The sequence below is a fragment of the Haematobia irritans genome, chromosome 2 (assembly GCF_050003625.1).
Source record: "Haematobia irritans isolate KBUSLIRL chromosome 2, ASM5000362v1, whole genome shotgun sequence".
NCBI classification, from domain to species: Eukaryota; Metazoa; Arthropoda; class Insecta; order Diptera; family Muscidae; genus Haematobia; species Haematobia irritans.
Genome location: NC_134398.1, coordinates 61,443,588 through 61,462,700, shown reverse-complemented (window position 1 = coordinate 61,462,700; position 19,113 = coordinate 61,443,588). Strand labels below are relative to the sequence as shown.

The window sequence follows — 19,113 nt, the reverse complement described above, 5'->3', positions numbered from 1 at the left end:
AGTGTGGAGCAGGGTATAAACATATTAATGTTTCGGCAGTATGCAATAATATATGTGCTTCCTGCAAAATATGTTTGGAACATATGTTAGAGAAGCGATTTTTTCTGAGGGTGCACCAATTTCCTTTTTGGAATTGTGCTCACTGTTGTCACACGAGCCGAAAATAATGTACCAAAATTCAAAGCAAATTTTACCAAACAACTACCACAGAACAATATCTTATTTTGTCAAAATTTTATTTCTATAGAAAATTTTGTCAAAATTTTATTTTTATAGAAAATGTTGTCAAAATTTTATTGTACCCTTCACCACTACTGTGGTAAGTTTGTGCAATTGTATGTAACGCCAAGAAGGAAAAGTCTGAGACCCATCGTTTAGTATACCGATCGTCTTAGCATTAAATTCTGAGCCGATTTAGCGATGTCCGTCTGTCTGTCTGTCCGCCCGTCCGTCTGTCTGTTCATGTATTTTTGTGTGCAAAGTACAGGTCGCAGTTTAAGTCCGATCGTCCTCAAATTTGCCATTGGGTGGTTTTTTGGGACAGAGGCAATCGCTATTGATTTTGGAAAAAATTGGTTCAGATTTAGATATAGCTGCCATATATATTTATCCCTGATCTGGTCATAGTTGGCGTGTTTATCAACCGATTTTCTTCAAATTCCGTACATCCGAATATTTTATGAGTCTTGAACAACTTGCAAAATATCAGCCAAATTGGTTCAGATTAAGATATAGCTCCCATATATATCTTTCGTCCGATTTAGACTCATATGACCACAGAGGCAAGTTTACTACCGATTTTCGTGACATTTTGCATGGAGAGCAGTATTGATATTCTACCAATGCTTGTTTAATATGATTTAAATCGGTTCAGATTTAGATGTAGCTTCCATATATATCTTTCGTCCGATTTGCACTTATATGGTCTCAAAAGCAAGAGTTTTGACCTGGCTTGCTTCAAATTTTGCACCAGGAGTATGTTTAATAGTATCGGTAAGTGTACCAAATTTGATTGAAATCGGTTCAGATTTAGATATACAGTGGTGTGAAATGAAATAGAGTCATCCACTCTCCTAAACTTCTAACGGCTTTTAATCAAGTATGTAGAAAAATTGTTGCTAACAACTGTCATATTTTATTGATGTGATCTCTCGCAAATAAAATCCCGCTATTTTTGTTATAAGAAAGCGTCGCTTTCGCCTAGCGTAGTGATTGTATGTTGGTGCCTATTTAAAATAGTGTGCAATAAAATAGAGTCAACTTAGGAAAAAACTTACAATTTAAAATTAAAAAGTGAATTCGTGATAAAATATGTTTTAAATGGTAAGGTTGTCATGCTCTCCTATAATTATTTTAATAACGTGGGTAAAAATAATCATTTAGGTCCAAAAATGGGACGAGGAAAGCATTGCACTGACGAGCGCAGGGAGGCAATTAAAAAATACGTAATGAAGGTAGAAGCTACAGTGAAAGGTCAAGTGTTATCCAATTGGGTTCAGATTTAAATAAATCCTCAATATAGTTGTTCTTCCGGTTTATACAAATATGGCCAAAATACCCACATTTTATACAAAATTCGATGATGATTACCCAATATCGTAATCATATCCTACACACTGTAATGCCAGACTTTCCACAGAATGGTTGAGTTTTAAATAAGGCGCCGACTTGTGGAAATATCGCCCGACTTGGCCAAATAATATATCATAACCCACAATAGCCCACATATCTTCAAATCGGCTAAGATATAGATATTTGAATATGGGAATATAAACCTTCATAATAACTCCAAACAAATTTGAAGGAGTTGAGATGGTGACACAAATTTTGGTGTACATAGTGGTGAAGGGTACATGGACGAAAAAGACTGTTTTCATATGTTTGGGTGTAAAAATTATATGTTTGGAACTCAAATTTTTTAACACAATATTTTTATGTACAAGCATATAATGTTCATAAACTAGCATAACATGTTTGGGACATATATGTTAATATGTTAGAACATATTATGTTTGGGACATAAAATGTTTGTAAATATAATATGCTTAGATGCAAACATATATCAATTTGGAAATAGCCTATAAACATATATGTGTTTAGAAAGAGAGACCTAGAGAGTATGCTGCAAGTAAAATAATGGAAGTAACCAATTGGCTCCTTAAAAATATATCCATACAAAGACAATTTCATTAAAATTTTTTACTACCAGTGTATGCCTTATGGTGAAACATAATATGTTTGATCAATACAAACAATATTTTGGTTGGATCAATCCTGAAAATATATATGCTTGAAGCGAAATGTTTTTGGGGTATATGTTGCAGAAGCGATTATTTTCGAGGGTGTATAATATGGTCGGCCCCGCCCGACTTTAGGCTTTACTTACTTGTTTTACATAGATTTTTGTCAAAATTTATTTCTATATAAAATTTTGTCAAAATCTTATTTCCATAGAAAATTTTGTTAAACAGTAAAAAAATCTTGTTAAACAGTAAAAAATCTACCATTTTTGGTAGAATTCTACCAACTGTGGCAACCGTGATTGTACTTCGTTGTCAAGTGAGGTCTATTTTCATTTTCTGAGCAACTGTACACCCTCCTGTTGTTCCGAATATCATTGCATTGCAACTGATGTTTTTTATTGCTTGGATTTCCGACTTTGTTCTATGGATGGTGTGTGGCAACGCGTTTCTAGGAATTTTGAGGAGAATTTTATTTTATTTACGGTTTCGTTTCCATTATGGAAATTACCTCAATTTTTCAAATGAAAATGAACCCCAATTTTATTTTTGGGATTGTTCTTCGTTGTTAAGTGAGGCTTATTTTCTTCTTCTGTAATTTTACAAAAGTGGCAACAGTACACCCGTTTTTTGTTCCGAATATCATTGTATTGCAACAGAATTTTTTATTGCTCGGCTTTCCAACTTTCGCGATTTGAGTGGTTGTATTTTGCTGGTGAGGGCGTTACATTCTGTTGTCCTGTTTCATTTGGGTTTTGAGGTTCATTTTGGTATTTGGTCCGCCATTTTTCATCTAACATAGACTCCATATGGACAAACTTACAATGTGTTAAAAAGTATTAAGATACCTTGCAACCCATGATGGAGGGTACATAGAATTTCGCCTGGCTATACTTTCCATAGAATTTCGCCTGGCTATACTTTCCGTCCGTCCACTATTCAAAATTTTTAAACACTGGGATTTTTTCTTTCTTATTTAATTACCTAGCTTAGGACAGCTGTGCCATTCTTTTCAAAACATAAAGGTGATATATTTTATTTTTGATTCGACCAAATGTGGATATCCACATTTTTTCTCCCCGCAAACAAAAATGATTTCTCTACATTTATTCAAGAACATTCATTTCAAGCAAAGAATTTTCAAAATATATATATTTTTATAAACTTTTCTTCAATGTTAGTTTTGTGTTTTTTTTTTTCTTCTTTAATAATAATATGAAAAATACCAAACAAACATTCAAAATTGTATACGAAAGAACAATATCATGCAAAGTATCAACAATTTCTCATGCCATGCAATTTGATGTTCATCTTGACATTAAGTGCCAAAAGAGGAGGAAAAATCATAGAAACGGCATTGCATGCTTTCATTCTTAAGAGTTTATTCTTCCGAGCAATGGTAGATGCTGTACGTCTGCTGAAGATGACTGCTACAACAACGTGAAAAACTTTGGAAGCGTAAGAAAATTGCGTTTGAAGTAACTCCTGATTAATGTCAAGATTTATGAAAGTCGGTACACATTTTTAGTGGCAAAATTAAATTTTCATAGTAAAACTTAATTTAAACTTAGCTTCTATGGTGAAAACAAATAAAGAACAAATTTGTATTTCATTATGGTAATTACGAGGGTTGGCCAAGAGATTTCTCAGGAAAATTAAATATTTAAAAGTTGTTAGAATTTTGAAGGAATTGTCCATATTTTATCTTTCTAATGGAAGAACTAAAGCAAAGAGAATTTTAAAATTTAATGAAAACTAAACGTATAAAATGGGTTTAGAAACAAATGTAAGTATAAAAGTTTCAGTATTCTTTCCAACATAAAATTGTGACTTCCGTTATTATGGGCTTTGGAAGATTGTGGTTCTTTTTGAATATTTCAGCTATAGATTTTAGGACACTACAACGAAAATTTACATATCGATAAGGATGATCGGTTTGAACTAGTAAAATTTCTGTTTTAGTTTTGGGGATCAACATACGTAAAGTTATTGTAGAAGGGAAATCAAAAAAAATCCTTTCAAACGGTTTGAGAAGTAAACTTTGGATTGTATCAGAATATGGAGTGAAGGCCTATAGAGGTTAAGATAAAAGACCGCAGCTGCCTTAGCTGAGATTAAAATATTGGTAGAATGGACGGAAACACGAAACATGGCGAACCATTAAAGGATAATTGGTAAACGTTGGATGATATTGGCACCTGCCGCAACAATCTATTATAGTATATTTGAGGTGTCTATATCTGCCGAATGTGATATTTTTACTCCAGTAAGATGGTCCTGGAAGTATGGGACCCAGAAAAGACATCAGAAGTTAATAACCGCTACAATGATGGATCGAAGATGGGTGCGAGGACGGGACTGGGCTTATATGTGGAGGACCCAACTACCGAGATTCTATTCCGATTACCTGACTATCGAAATCCTGCAGACAGAACTGCGTGCCATAAAGAACTGTTAAATGGCTCGAAATAACACGAGGCCACAAAACGTGAACATTTTCACAGATTGCTTGAGGGCAATAAAGGTTCGCTCGCGAACTGTATTGGAATATAAAATAATGGTCAACGAATACTAGGCATATGGCAGGATCCGCATCATAGGGGGGCCAGGACATACCGAAATAAGAATCACCGTAGTGCAATAGTTAGCATGCCCCCCTTGCATACGAAGAGTCGTGGTTTCAACTCCATTTTTGACCGAACACCAAAAAATGTTTCAACGGTGGATTGTCCACTCTCAATAATGCTGGTGACATTTCTGAGTGTTTTAAAGCTTCTCTAAGTGGTTTCACCGCAATGTGGAAAGCCGTTGGGACTCGGCTATAAAAAGGAGGTCCTTTGTCATTGAGCTAAACATAGAATCGGCCAGCACACAGTGATAAGAGAGAAGTTCACCGCTGTTGTATCATAATGGACTGCACAGTCTAAGTGAGCCTGAACTATCGGGCTGCCATTATACCTGACCAAACCTAACCTAACCCACCGGAATAAAAGGAAACGTGAAGGAAAATCTTTACATTAAGTACAATTTTAAATGCGAGCTAATTGGACATGAAGATTAAGGAATTGGTATTATTATGCTATTGAAAAGAAAATGCCAGATACCCATCTTACAAGCCTGACTATACATATGTTTCAGTGTTGGCTAATCCACATTTCTATAGTCTCTAGTAAGATCTGGCTGGATGAGATGATTCAATTTGGGTCTTATATGCTAATTTCTTATGGAAATTACATACGAGAATCATTTCTCCCAAGTTGAATCATTTTTTCCCTACCACTGTGCATCATCTTCTCATATAGCTACAATCCCTTAATCTTATTTTTTGGATTTCAATTTGTTATTACATTACTGCAACAACAGATTGAAATCTATTTTTAGAGGCATTGCTGAATTCACCTGATTGGTGAACGATCACACAATGTCTTGTTTCTAGTCAACAACAACTACTGTGATAACTATTTAAAACTGGTTTCAAGGACACAACAACAATTCTAACGACAACATTAGTAGTGTTTTTTTACCTTTTACGACGGGCTCATCGTAGCAAATCATCTGGCGATAAGAGCTAAGACACATAGGGAAGTGATATTATAGAAGACAAAGCCATTGGTGCTATGTGGGCGGTGTTGGATGAATGGACACGGGAGACCCATAAAGCGATGTGGACCAATGCAACGGTCGGAAAGACGACGAAAATTCTGTGGGCGACTTAGATAAAAAAAGTCTGAAGAACTATTCAAGGAGAGTAGGAGGACCGTGGGAGTAATGCCCAGGCACCTGGAATTGAGAGCACACCTGTGTTGAATAGAAGCAACAGACGGTGGTTTATGCACACAGAAAAACTATTCACCAAAATATTTCCAATTAAACTTTCAAATGAATTTTCAGAAACATTCAATAAAAACCTTAATTGATTCAACCATTTTTTTAATTAAAAGCAAAATCAATCACAAAAATTAATAGTATCAATTAAATGTTTGATTGGAACAATTAGTTTTTCAATTGACTTCTGTGATTGATAGTAAAGGGTGGTTAAATTGTAAGGGCCGATGTTGAATGTGAATCACACCTAAACGTCAAGTTTTTTTCCGAATTTTATTTGACATTTCTCTATTTCAGACTTACCCAATTTGAACCCTGGAGAGATACACAATCCAACAACGTGTTAAATGGTTCCAATAAATGTCAACAATCGATGATCAATTTTCGAAGAAAATCATCTTCAGTGATGAGGCACATTTTCACCTCAGTGGATTCGTCAATAAACAGAATTGCCGCATTTGGGCGAATGAGAATCCAAGAGTGATTGTCGAAAAACCAAACCCGCAAAGAGTGACTGTTTGGTGCGGTTTATGGGCTGGCGGCATCATCGGACCGTATTTTTTCCAAAATGAGGCCGGTCAGGCAGTTACTGTGAATGGTGTTCGCTATCGTGAGATGATAACTAACTTTTTATGGCCCGAATTGGAAGATATGGATGTGGACGATATGTGGTTTCAGCAGGACGGTGCCACTTGCCACACAGCTAACGAAACAATGGCTCTTTTGCGCAACAAATTCAATGGCCATGTTATCTCACTTAGTGGCGATGTCAATTGGCCGCCAAGATCATGTGATTTGACACCGTTGGACTTTTTTCTTTGGGGTTATTTGAAAGAAAAGCTGTACGACGATAAGCCAGCAACAATTCAAGAGCTAAAGGATGAGATAATTCGGCACTTTAACGGCATAGAACCTCCATTATGCCTCAACGTCATCGAAAATTTGGACCATCGGATAAAGGTGTGCCACCGAGGTCGCGGCGCCCATTTGGCCGATATTTCGTTCACACATAATTGAGTAATACCAATATATCATAATAAAATAAAATTACTATAATTTCCGAAATAGTTTGTGTTTTATTCAAAATCAACATCGGCCCTTGAATTTTTAACCACCCTTTATCATTTCTGTGATTGAAATTGTGAAGAAATTTCAATTAAAAATTAATTGGATCAATTATTTTGGGATTGAATCCAATAATTATTTTTTTTTTTTGTTTGTGTGCAGCGCGTATTTTGAAGGTGATGAGACCTTGGAACACTACCTCTGGCGCTTCCATCCCTTTACTTTAGAGTTAATCATACCGGCGATGATTCGTAATCTTGCTCAGCTAGGAAACAAATTGGGGAATTCGTTAGAGAAGTTAGAACGCACATAAGCCGAATGGCTTTTGTGTATGTCAGTCGAGATCAGCCAAAGCAACCTGATTCTTAATTTTAACCGAACCAAATTTTATTTACTATCCTCGTATATGTCTGCACGTGGCATCTCCTTTAATTTTGAACTTGTTTAGATTACGCGAGCACTGACTGGAGATAAACAGTTTTAATATTTCTCCATTGCTAATTTTGCAAATATTTAACCAAGTGCATTACGATGTTAAATGGGGATGGGGATTTAGTGTAAAATATTTCATACTTGACGCTATATTACTTCAAAAACTTATCTTAAGTTTTGAACATGAAACAATTTTACTTCAATAAAAAGTTATCGTATTTTTTCTTTTAGTAGAAACAATATTGTTTCTTTGTAAAAAATAAATAAAGTAGAACTTTATTTATGGGTTTAATAAGGCAAAATGATTTATATTTCCCCATTAAAGATAGCAAAGGAACAAAAATGCAACATTTTTGTATGTTAAATAAATGTTCATGTAGCTTTACTAAAAAAATATTGTCGTGAGGTCAAAGATTTTATGTCAGTTAAAAAAGTAAGTTGAAGATGTTTTCGTTGTCGGATAATTTTAACTGATTTACGAGGCCTCTAATTTTAGTTAAAATTTAAAATAATTTTATATATACTTTAGTTTGAAGTCATCGTTATTTTGTTCCATCTATGTTTCTGTTCATTTATGTATTACTAATGTTGGTAGCGATATCATAGAAAATCGTAACCATTTCTATTTACTTGAAATATTGGAGCAGCAAAAGGGCTGATAAGCTCATTTTACTATACTGGGGGCAAAATGTAATATTCACTTCTATGTATCCTTAATAACATCCTTTAGACTTTTGCATTTATATATGCTGCTAGTAAGAGAACTTTTTTTTGTTCATACACTGCATAATTTTCCCAAGCAGAACTCCTTGCTACTTTCAGTTTTTGGCTTAATGCAATTTCCAGATATTATAAACATTCATAAAGGAACGACATCCTGGCTCATTCACTCAACTCACTTTCAAATATTCCTGAATAGATTGCATTCACACACACTCACACACCCACAAACTCACTTTTAAAAATTTTTGTTTACAAAAAAATATGTCTCTGTGTGTGTGCGTGAATTTTCTCTCGTTCGCAGTACGTAGTAGTTCTAGCGGATGCAAAATTATTATGAGAAATGGGATCCATGGATAAAGTGGTGGGACCTTGCGGAATGGTGGGCGGATACTTACATTTAACACGTAACGGCAGTTGGTTGCTGACAGTTTCTCCTTCGTCATTTATGGCGCTGCATGCATAATTTCCTGCGTAGTGTTTCGTGATTTTTTGCAACACCAAACTTTGATTAGAGCGGATTACACGCGCTGATGTGTTATGCTCCAGGTGAATGCCCTGAAAGAGTAAATTAAAAGGAATAAAATATTTGCCAAAAATGTACATGAATTTTTAGTTTATACATAATAAGAATTTTCTTTTTCCAACAAAGCAATAAGGCTTCATACACCGTAAGAAAAGTTTACGTAAAGTAATGCGTTAACAAGTTTTAACTTTGTTTGGAGCCGTGAGTTTGTGAGAACAAGTTGTGATAAAAATTTAATATTTTTTACTTTAATTCTCAGCACAAAAAATGGAAAGTTCTTCCTGTATAATTGCTTTTAATGTACAGCCCATCATGCTCGGATAGAAAAGGATTGACTTTTCACTTCACATGTAGTTCTTGTCAAGTGATGTAGACAGGAAAAAATCTGTAGTTAAACTAAAGCAAAATTTAACTTACTTTTTACAAAAAAATATTTTTTTTTGTATTTAAATTTTATAATTTTTTTTTCGAAATTTTCCACAGCTTAATGAAATCTTACTTTTTATAAGTAAGTCTCAAACATGATCCAGACCTGATCCAAAAAGTGAAAATCAGATTCGATCGAAATTCACCGCCGCAGTGCTAGCAAAGTTGCTCGTGAACATATCGCGCGAACGGATGAAACACATATTGAAAAACAAGTGAGTAAAGGAGAAAGTCGGACGAGGCCGACTATATCATACCCTAAACCATCTTTACTGAATTAGTAGACATTGTTTGTAGGGTATCAATGGTATAGGTTTGGGTGATAAACTGCATTTTCATATTTAAGAACATATAGGGGTACATGTTTATGGGAGTCTTGTCACAAGCTGAGCATAAATGTCCGATATTAGGAGCTATAGTTGATTTTGCGCCTACAGAGGTAGTATGCTACTAATATTGAGTCCATTATTAAAAACGAGGGAATCGTTCTATTAGTTGTGGGAAATAAATAAAAATTTTTAAAAATTATTATTTTGTAAGAGCTACATGTAAGTCTAAATACAATCGGCTAGTATATCAAAATTTGAAAATTGAGTAACATTGGTTAATAAATAAGTCTTATGGCCAAATTTTGGATAATTTAGCGACGCATATATATGGGAGCTATATCCAAATCTGAACCAATTTGTATAATATTTTGCAGGTGTGATTGATATCACAGACCTTGTGCAAAATTTAAGTACGATCAGTTAATAAATGAGGCCTCTATGGTCAAAAATAAGGTTAGTAAGGCCAAATTTGGGAGCTATATCTAAAGCTGAAACGATTTCGATGCAATTTTGCACATACATTTAGTGCTATAGAAGATTACATTAAGCCCAATTTGAGTATAATCGGTTGATAAATAAGTGTACAGTTCTGTACAGTTGCCTTTTATATTTCATTGATTCCCATATTGTCAATAATTGCTACCAGCATAGTTTGCTGTACCCAAACATTGTTGGCTGTTATCTATGTGAACAAATGCGCATGTGTATTGTCTGTAGGCAGAAGTGTTATCAGCGGTCTACCTAAATATAATAGAACCATTAGGGCTGATAACACACAGATGAGTATGCTACCCAAGCGTATAGTAATAAAATCCATGTGAAGGATTTTCCACATGAACAGATAGCAGCAAACACTTAGCTATAATTAGAATAAGAAGTATTTTACTTTCTAGTATATAAGTCATTGTAAATTTATTAATAAACAGAGTTTCCACTAAACCATCGAGGCGAGCACATCGCTTTCTTTTATTCTTTCGCCTGTATCTTCGATGTACAACTAGGAGTCGTTGTACAATAAGAGATTTACGGCTAAATTTGTCAAAATCAAGCAATACATATGTATATTTCGGAGCTATAGCTAAATCTGAACCGAATTCGAGGAAATTAAAGGGTGATGCAAAAGATTACTGTGTTCCAAATTTGACGACGAATGGTTGGTAAAAAAGTGCAACGTGACCCCATTTGTCAAAATCGGGCTATACATATATATGAGAGCTATATCTAAATTTGATCCGATTTCTTCCAAATTCAATAGCGTTCGTTTCTGTGCCAAAAAAGCGCCACAACCAATTTTCATCGAAATTGGTTAATAATTGCGACCGGAATCCTGCGAACAACAAATACATGGACGGACGGACACCAAGGGCTAGATCGACTCAGGAGGTGATTTTGAGTCGATTTTATGGGGTCTAAAATCAACATTTTTTGGCAGATCAAAGTTATTATACCCTGACCACTATGTGGTTTAGGGTATAATGAGATTGTGATACAGCCATTAAAGTTTCAAAAAGTGCACGAGCCGATTTACAACCAAACAGTTAGACCAAGAAAATTTCCGAAAAATCCAGTTACAGATATTTTGTTTAGAAGGTAGGCCATTCCAAATTGAGCAGTTTGTGATTGCTTTTACATGCCAAAGATGTCAACTGAAAGTTTACACCTTCGATTAGCCAAAAGAAGTCAAGCGCCGCCGATGGTAATGCTGTGGGCCGCCTTAATCGGCGAAGGTTGCTTCGCGCTCATATTTATTGACTTTGGAGTCCAGTTGAGTACGGAATGATATGGGGAAAATGTCCTATACACTGAAAAAAATATTGTCGTGAGGTCAAAGATTTCATGTCTTTAAAATACGAATGCAAATTTTGCTTAGCATAGAAGACACATTTCTCTAATATAAAGCTTTTTTCCTTGTCCAAAAGCCGATAAACTTTTCAACGAAGTCGTATTGTCCTCATAATTGAGTGATTTCACTTAAAAATGGGTATCATAACATGAAAGAAAAAATGTTTGGGCTAAGGTCAACTTGACTTTAATAATTCAGAAAAATTCTTTAAATTTAATGAAATTGTCTTTAAATTTATTGTCTTTTTGCATCTTGACTACAAAGCAAAAAATCGTTCAAATATTGGACATGTTTTTCAACACTTTATTTTAAATACGTTTTTTACTTGAAACATAGCATAATTTCTACTGGAAGTCGAGTCTGAACTTGGAAAATAAAGTTGTCGTTAACTCGTTTTTAAAGGACTTTGATAACATATGAAGAAAAAAAAGCTAAAAAACGAAAAATTAAAATTTACTTCCTAGAAGCAAGTACACAACACCCAAATTTAAAAGAGAATTGTGTCCTAAAAGTATCCTTACTTGCATTCTCCGCTTCTTTGGCTCGGAATCAATACCAAAATTTTTAAAGTAAAGACAAAATCTTTGGAACCGGGCATGCTTTTTTTCAGTGTAGATAGAAATAGAGCACTGGACTGATAAACATTTCAGTCGCAGACTATGGACATTCCACCAGGACTCATCACTTACCATGCGTCCTTACAGTTACTCGCTTTAATTTATTTTATTTAATTTTTTTGTTTCTATAGACATTTTTGTCAAAATTTTATTTATATAGAAAAATTTTTCAACATTTAATTCTATAGAAAATTTTGTCAAAATTTCATTTCTATAAAAAATTTTGTCAAAATTTTATTTCTATAGAAAATTTTGTCAAAATTTTATTTCTATAGAAAATTTCATTCGTTTTGTTTTGTTATTGTTGATTTTTGTTCTTTAATCATTGTTTTTGTTCTTGATTTCAGCTTAAAACCATGCATTGACTAAACTACAAGTGTAGCTTAACCAACAGAGGAAAATAATGTTTGTCAAATTTATTTGGTCAAAGCCCTATAGACTGCAAGATGGTTGGATGGACACACGTTTCGGGATTACCACATTCCTCATCAGCATCCTCTACTTGAAGCAAAACTATCAACCAATTATCAGAATAAATTCAGGCAGTTCACTAAACCCAAAAGTAAACCACACTTGAACCTTCCGAAAAAAGGTTTCCACGATAGCCGGCTTATGCCGAAATAAATTCGTACAAACATATCTCTTTTCTGTTTTGCTGCAAGTAGAGGATGCTGATGAGGAATGTGGTAATTCCGAAACGTGCGTCCATCCAACCATCTTGCAGTCTATAGGGCTTTGCCCAAATAAATTTAACAAACATTCATTTCCTCTGTTGGTTAAGCTACACTTGTAGTTTAGTCAATGCATGGTTTTAAGCTCAAATCAAAAACAACAACAATGAAAATTTTATTTCTATAGAAAATTTTGTCAAAAATTTATTTCTATAGAAAATTTTTGGAGAGGAATATTTTGCAAAATCTACTAAAACATCACGAGTTCAACCAATCTACCAAACAGTAAAAAAAATCTAAAATTTATGGTAGAATTCTACCAACTGTGGCAACCGTGATTTAAATCCGATGGACTTTTGCCCTTAATACGTTTGGAGAGTGCAGTTGGCACGAAGAAATAACAAGGTAGCAATCATGTCAGGGGTGCACTTCGCCGGGAAAGGGCTAAAAAACGCAGAAGTGCCCAGGAAAAAAGTCAACAGAAAAGAAGAATAAACTACCCCTTCGAAAATTTAACTAAATTTTATTCCAGTTTTCGAGATTTCCATAATATATTTTTAAAACAACGACAATTTACTGAATGTTTTGAATTTTTAACTATCATCTACAAAATTCTTCCTACTTATAAAAAATTAACTAAAAGTAAAGACAAATTGAATTGAAATTGAATGGTGAATTTTACATGATTATTTCCAACGAACTTAGTTGAGCTTGCAAACAACAATAACTTTATAAAAACTTCGCTGGTCCAATAATAGGATTTTCAGACAAAAAATTAATTTGGTGTTCGTATCCACAGAAAAATGTCACCAAAATATTTCCAATTAAAAATTTGATTGAAACTAAAAAAAAATTAGCGAATTAAGTCAATGAGTGACCAATTTTAAATGTTTAATTACAAAATTAATTGATACAATTGAAAGTAATCTTGTTTTTCAATCCACATCAATTAAATTTTTAATTGAATTAATTAAATAATTATTTAAATTTTGCGAATGATCAATTAGTTTTTTGATCAAATAATTTTTTATGTCCAATTATAACTGTGATTGAGACTACAATTTTCTTGATTGAATCAGAACAAAAAACTTCCGTATATAATGCATTTATTTCTGAATATAATTTCCGTAAAGTCACATCATAGTAAAGAGACTGGTAAAATTTCTACGGTCAAATGCCTTCAAGTTTCTTTATCAGTGTATATGAGATTCCCAGCTTAAAATTCCATTAAGTTAAATAAAAAACTTATGTAAAAAGGAATCCCCATCTGACCATGATAAATTCTCTTAAATTGTTTCCTTTTTTTGCAGTGATGTCCTTGAGAAAGACCACAAGCTCTTTTTTCGCATTCTAGCTAAAACCCTAATTGCTGATTAATGGTTTGTGGTATTTTCTCGGGCTCAGTTTTTTTTAGCCATACAACCACTTTCCTTTCCACGAAATGCTTTCACAATTCATAACTCTTAAAGTTAAAAAGCCCCATGTGGCTCCGGGTAAAGGATGTAATACGGAACTAAAATACATAACATAACCTCATGGAATATTATTCTTGTAATGTTTCTTTCATTTTTGTTCATTTAGTTTAGAGCTTATATACTGACACATAAAAAAAAAGTGCGGAGAGAATTTATGCTAAAGGATTTAAAGATCATACCAAACAAAAAAGACGATTGAAATAAATCAAATTTAATTCTAAGCATTTTTTGTGAGAAGATTTAAAGTTGATTTAAAATTCTGCTGTCATTTGCTGTAGGTTTTGTGAATAAAAACGAAATAGACAAAGTCTTTGTCAAAAAAAAAAAAAGCCAACAGCTTTTCCCCTTCTATTTAAGATGTTCGCTTTGAATTTTATTAAATTTTACACATATTTAAAGCACAACTGACAATTTAAAAACGTATACGATCAAATAAAGGCTTACAATATACGATAAACGCGATTTGAATAATTTGGGTAATTAAGCATGAAAATTATTTAATTGTGGGTGAATAGGATGGGAATACTGTACCCATTTCGATTTTGTTTATTAAATTTTCATTCTTTTTCAACAGCTCAAGTTGTTAAATGAATAAAACGTTCGCACTATTTTAGATCAACATTGTACGGCTCTTAAAAGTCATTGAATTTCATCTAATTGAATTTTTAATACAAAAACTTGGCAAAGTGTCTCCAAGCAGAGGGGAAAACATCAAAAGTTAAGTTCGTCAGGAATTGAGACACGATTTCAAGTTGATGGGTGCTTTCACCATCAACGTTTTGTTTCAGCTTTTAAAAGATATCAAAATACTTACATTATGGAGCCATAAAAGTTTACGCCATTGAGGATTCGATTGTACGTGACACTCGAAATAGACATCATCACCTTCCTTAATGTCATCCGGTGAAAGTGTTGAGCCCAAACGCAAGGTAACTAAAGGTGGATCTGCAAAAATAAAAAAGAAAGAGAAGAACAAAAAACCAAATGCGTTGTATAAGAACTTTTTTGGTATTAGCAGTAGCAGTAGCAAAAATCTTACAATAAAATTACACCTCTGTCTTCCTTTTAACCACTTAGAATCAATACCAACACTTTCCCTTCCCCATCATCATCATCAACATCATCATCACCATCGTTGCTATTGTAGTAGGCTCTATTATCACTAGAGGAATCAGTATTGCCTTGACGCCTAACATCAAAACATTGTCATCACAACCATCAGTGTCATCTTTGTTCGAAAGTTTGTCAAACAAGTTCTTAAAGTTTTTGTTTTTTTCATACCAAAGGCTACAAGGCATCCAAGCAAGGAAGAAACTTTAACGTATCCCACTACAGTTTCTAACTAATCCTGATCTCCTTTCCGTGCCCGTAACCATTTGCTCTAACCATTGAAAAGAAACCCCAAACAAAATTTTGCTTCCTTTGTTTCGCCTCCATCCATGTCGATGAGAGAAAATTACAATAATTGTCCTTTGACACAAAAACGGAAGCTGTCGGAGTTTATATGTCTTTGCAGAAATTTTGATTATTGTATGGGGCTCTCCCAGAAAGATGTAACTCTAGCTTTCTTCGTGATTATATGAGAGTTGAATGTTACGAGTACACATATACAGCATTCCACTATACATGAGAAAGCTGAGATGCCGGATATAAAATACACAAAAAATAATTTCATTCCTCCGGAATGAAACTTAAGACAACTAACATTCTCTTTTCTTGCAAAGGATTTTATTTAAGATAAAATTTATCAGAATTTATAACAAGCGATTTAACGATTGCCACTAAATTAAATATCAAGAGAGATCTTTATTTGTCTAAAACTTCGTTCCCTGGTAAAGAAATCTGTTCATTCAGTATATGTTTCTCAACGAGGACTCCTGCGTTAAAAGCAACGCATAATACTAGTTGGGTATGATTAATTAAATTTCAATGTTATTGAGGTTTTTTCTATCAGGCAGATCGAAGATAATATCCATTAAAATTATTTTCTTAATTTAAATAAAAATCTATTTTGGATGCACATTTTTACAAATACATGTTAGTATAATTTGTCCGCAAATCATTGTATAACACTTTTAACATATTGACCAAAATATTGAAAAAGTGGAGTAATGACCAAGACTGCATATTATATCCATTGATTAACTCACTACACACTGAAAAGAATATTGACCTAATATAAACGAGTATGTTATCTTAATTTCAGGTTACGCAATTTACACAATATTAAAGACTAATTTCTTTAAAATAACGAAATTTTTATTAAAAGAAAGTTTATAATCTTTGCTTTAAAAATTATTTTCATTAAATTTAGGACACAAATCTTGGAATTTTGCGTACCTCCGGTAAAGTCGTATGTTTTTTTAACTAAAAAAGGAAAACTTTACTAAAAATAAAGAAAAACATTATTGATTTAATTAAATCTTCTTTAAATTGTGTGATGTATTGAATCATTAGATTTAAGATAAAAAAGCTTCAAAAATAGACCAAGACTTATTTTGAGGATTTTGCAAATTTGTTTTAAAATTTTCTTGCAATTACGAAAACCGTTTTTACTTTGCACTACCTTTTATAATTTGGATTTTAACACGGGAAGTTTTTTGTACAAGAAAAGCTTTATTAATGTATCACAAAAAGAGATTGAAGATTCAATAAATAAAATCTGTATCGTACTTTTAAAGTATACTTGTTTTGAGTGCACGCAAAAAACGGGTTTGGAAAGCGCGTAACGCAAAAGTTGTTATTTTGCTCTTTCAACTTTTTATTTGTTTTTGCAAAAACTTTATTCCAAAATCAAACTCAATTTCTGATATATCAATCACACTGAAAACAAGTAAGGAAAGTCTAAAGTCGGGCGGGCCGACTATATTATACCCTGCACCACTTTATAGATCTAAATTTTCGATACCATATCACATACGTCAAATGTATTGGGGGCTATATATAAAGGTTTGTTCCAAATACATACTTTTAAATATCACTCGATCTGGACAGAATTTGATAGACTTCTACAAAATCTATAGATTCAAAATTTAAGTCGGCTAATGCACTAGGGTGGAACACAATTTTAGTAAAAAACAAGTAAGGAAAGTCTAAAGTCGGGCGGGGCCGACTATATTATACCCTGCACCACTTTGTAGATCTAAATTTTCGATACCATATCACATCCGTCAAATGTGTTGGGTGCTATATATAAAGGTTTTTCCCAAATACATACATTTAAATATCACTCGATTTGGACAGAATTTGATAGACTTCTACAAAATCTATAGACTCAAAATTTAAGTCGGCTAATGCACTAGGGTGGAAAACAATGTTAGAAAACATTTAAATCTGAAGCAATTTTAAGGAAACTTCGCAAAAGTTTATTTATGACTTATCGCTCGATATATATGTATTAGAAGTTTAGGAAAATAAGAATCAGCAACAATGCTAATTCTACTCCCTGTGCAAAATTTCAACTAAATCGGAGTAAAAGATTGACCACTGTGGTCATATGAGTGTAAATCGGGCGAACGATATATATGGGAGCTATATCCAAATCTGAACCGATTTCAATAAAATTTGGCACACTTGACTATAGTACTAATTGTTCTTCTTGTGCACACTTTTAAGCAAATTAGGGTAAAACTCTGGCTTCTGGGTCCATATAAGTCCATATCGGGCGAAATATATATATATATATATATATATATATATATATATATATATATATATATATATATATATATATATATATATATATATATATATATATATATATATATATATATATATATATATATATATATATATATATATATATATATATATATATATATATATATATATATATATATATATATATATATATATATATATATATATATATATATATATATATATATATATATATATATATATATATATATATATATATATATATATATATATATATATATATATATATATATATATATATATATATATATATATATATATATATATATATATATATATATATATATATATATATATATATATATATTGGAGCTATATCTAAATCTGAACCGATTTCTTCCAAAATCAATAGGGTTCTATTCTGAGCTGAAACACATACTTGTGCCAAAGTCGATTAGACTAAAACTGCGACATAGACTTTGATTACAATAATGTGTTCACGGACAGACGGACATGGCTATATCGACTCATGAGCCCACCCTGAGCATTTTTGCCAAAGACACCATGTGTCTATCTTGTCTCCTTCTGGGTGTTGCAAACATATGCACTAACTTATAATACCCTGTTCCACAGTGTGGCGCAGGGTATAAATATATTGTTGTGAGACTTAGCATAGAAGACGTATTTCTCAGATATAATGTTTTTTTCTTTGTTCAAAAGTCGATAAACTTTTCAAAGAATTCGCTTTGTCCTCTTTTTTACAGATTTGTTTACTCGAAACATAGCTTAACGTTTACTTGCAGTCGTGTCTGGAATTGTCTGTTAACATTCTTTTAAAGGACTCTGATACACCCTCAAAAAAAATCACTTCTGTAACATATACCCCAAACACATTTTGCTTCAAGCATATATATATGGTTACTTCCATTCTTTTACTTGCAGCATACTCTCTGAGTCTCACTTTACTTAACACATATATGTTTATAGGCTATTTCTAAATTAATATATGTTTGCATCCAAGTATATTATATTTACAAACATTTTATTTCCCAAACATTTTATGTTGTAACATCTTAACATATATGCCCCAAACATGTTATGCTAGTTTATGAACATTGTATGCTTACACATAAAACTATTGTGTTAAAAAATTTGAGTTCCAAACATATAATTTTTATACCCAAACATATGAAAAACAGTATTTTTCGTCCGTGTAGCACATGAAGAAAAAAATCTGAAAAAAATCTGAAAAAAAATCTGAAAAAAATTAACAAATTACACATT

General features: G+C 32.8%; 1 protein-coding gene across 1 annotated transcript in view; it reads right to left on the bottom strand.

The window, feature by feature from the left end:
- The window catches only part of side-II (sidestep II transmembrane protein), a 645,324-nt gene that overhangs the window by 125,701 nt on the left and 500,510 nt on the right, over positions 1-19,113 (bottom strand). Inside the window, exons 10-11 of the mRNA XM_075294734.1 lie at positions 14,984-15,114; positions 8,681-8,840 (exon numbers count right to left, since the gene is read on the bottom strand). Coding sequence (XP_075150849.1) covers positions 8,681-8,840; positions 14,984-15,114 — 291 coding nt within the window. The remainder of the gene's footprint in view (positions 1-8,680; positions 8,841-14,983; positions 15,115-19,113) is intronic.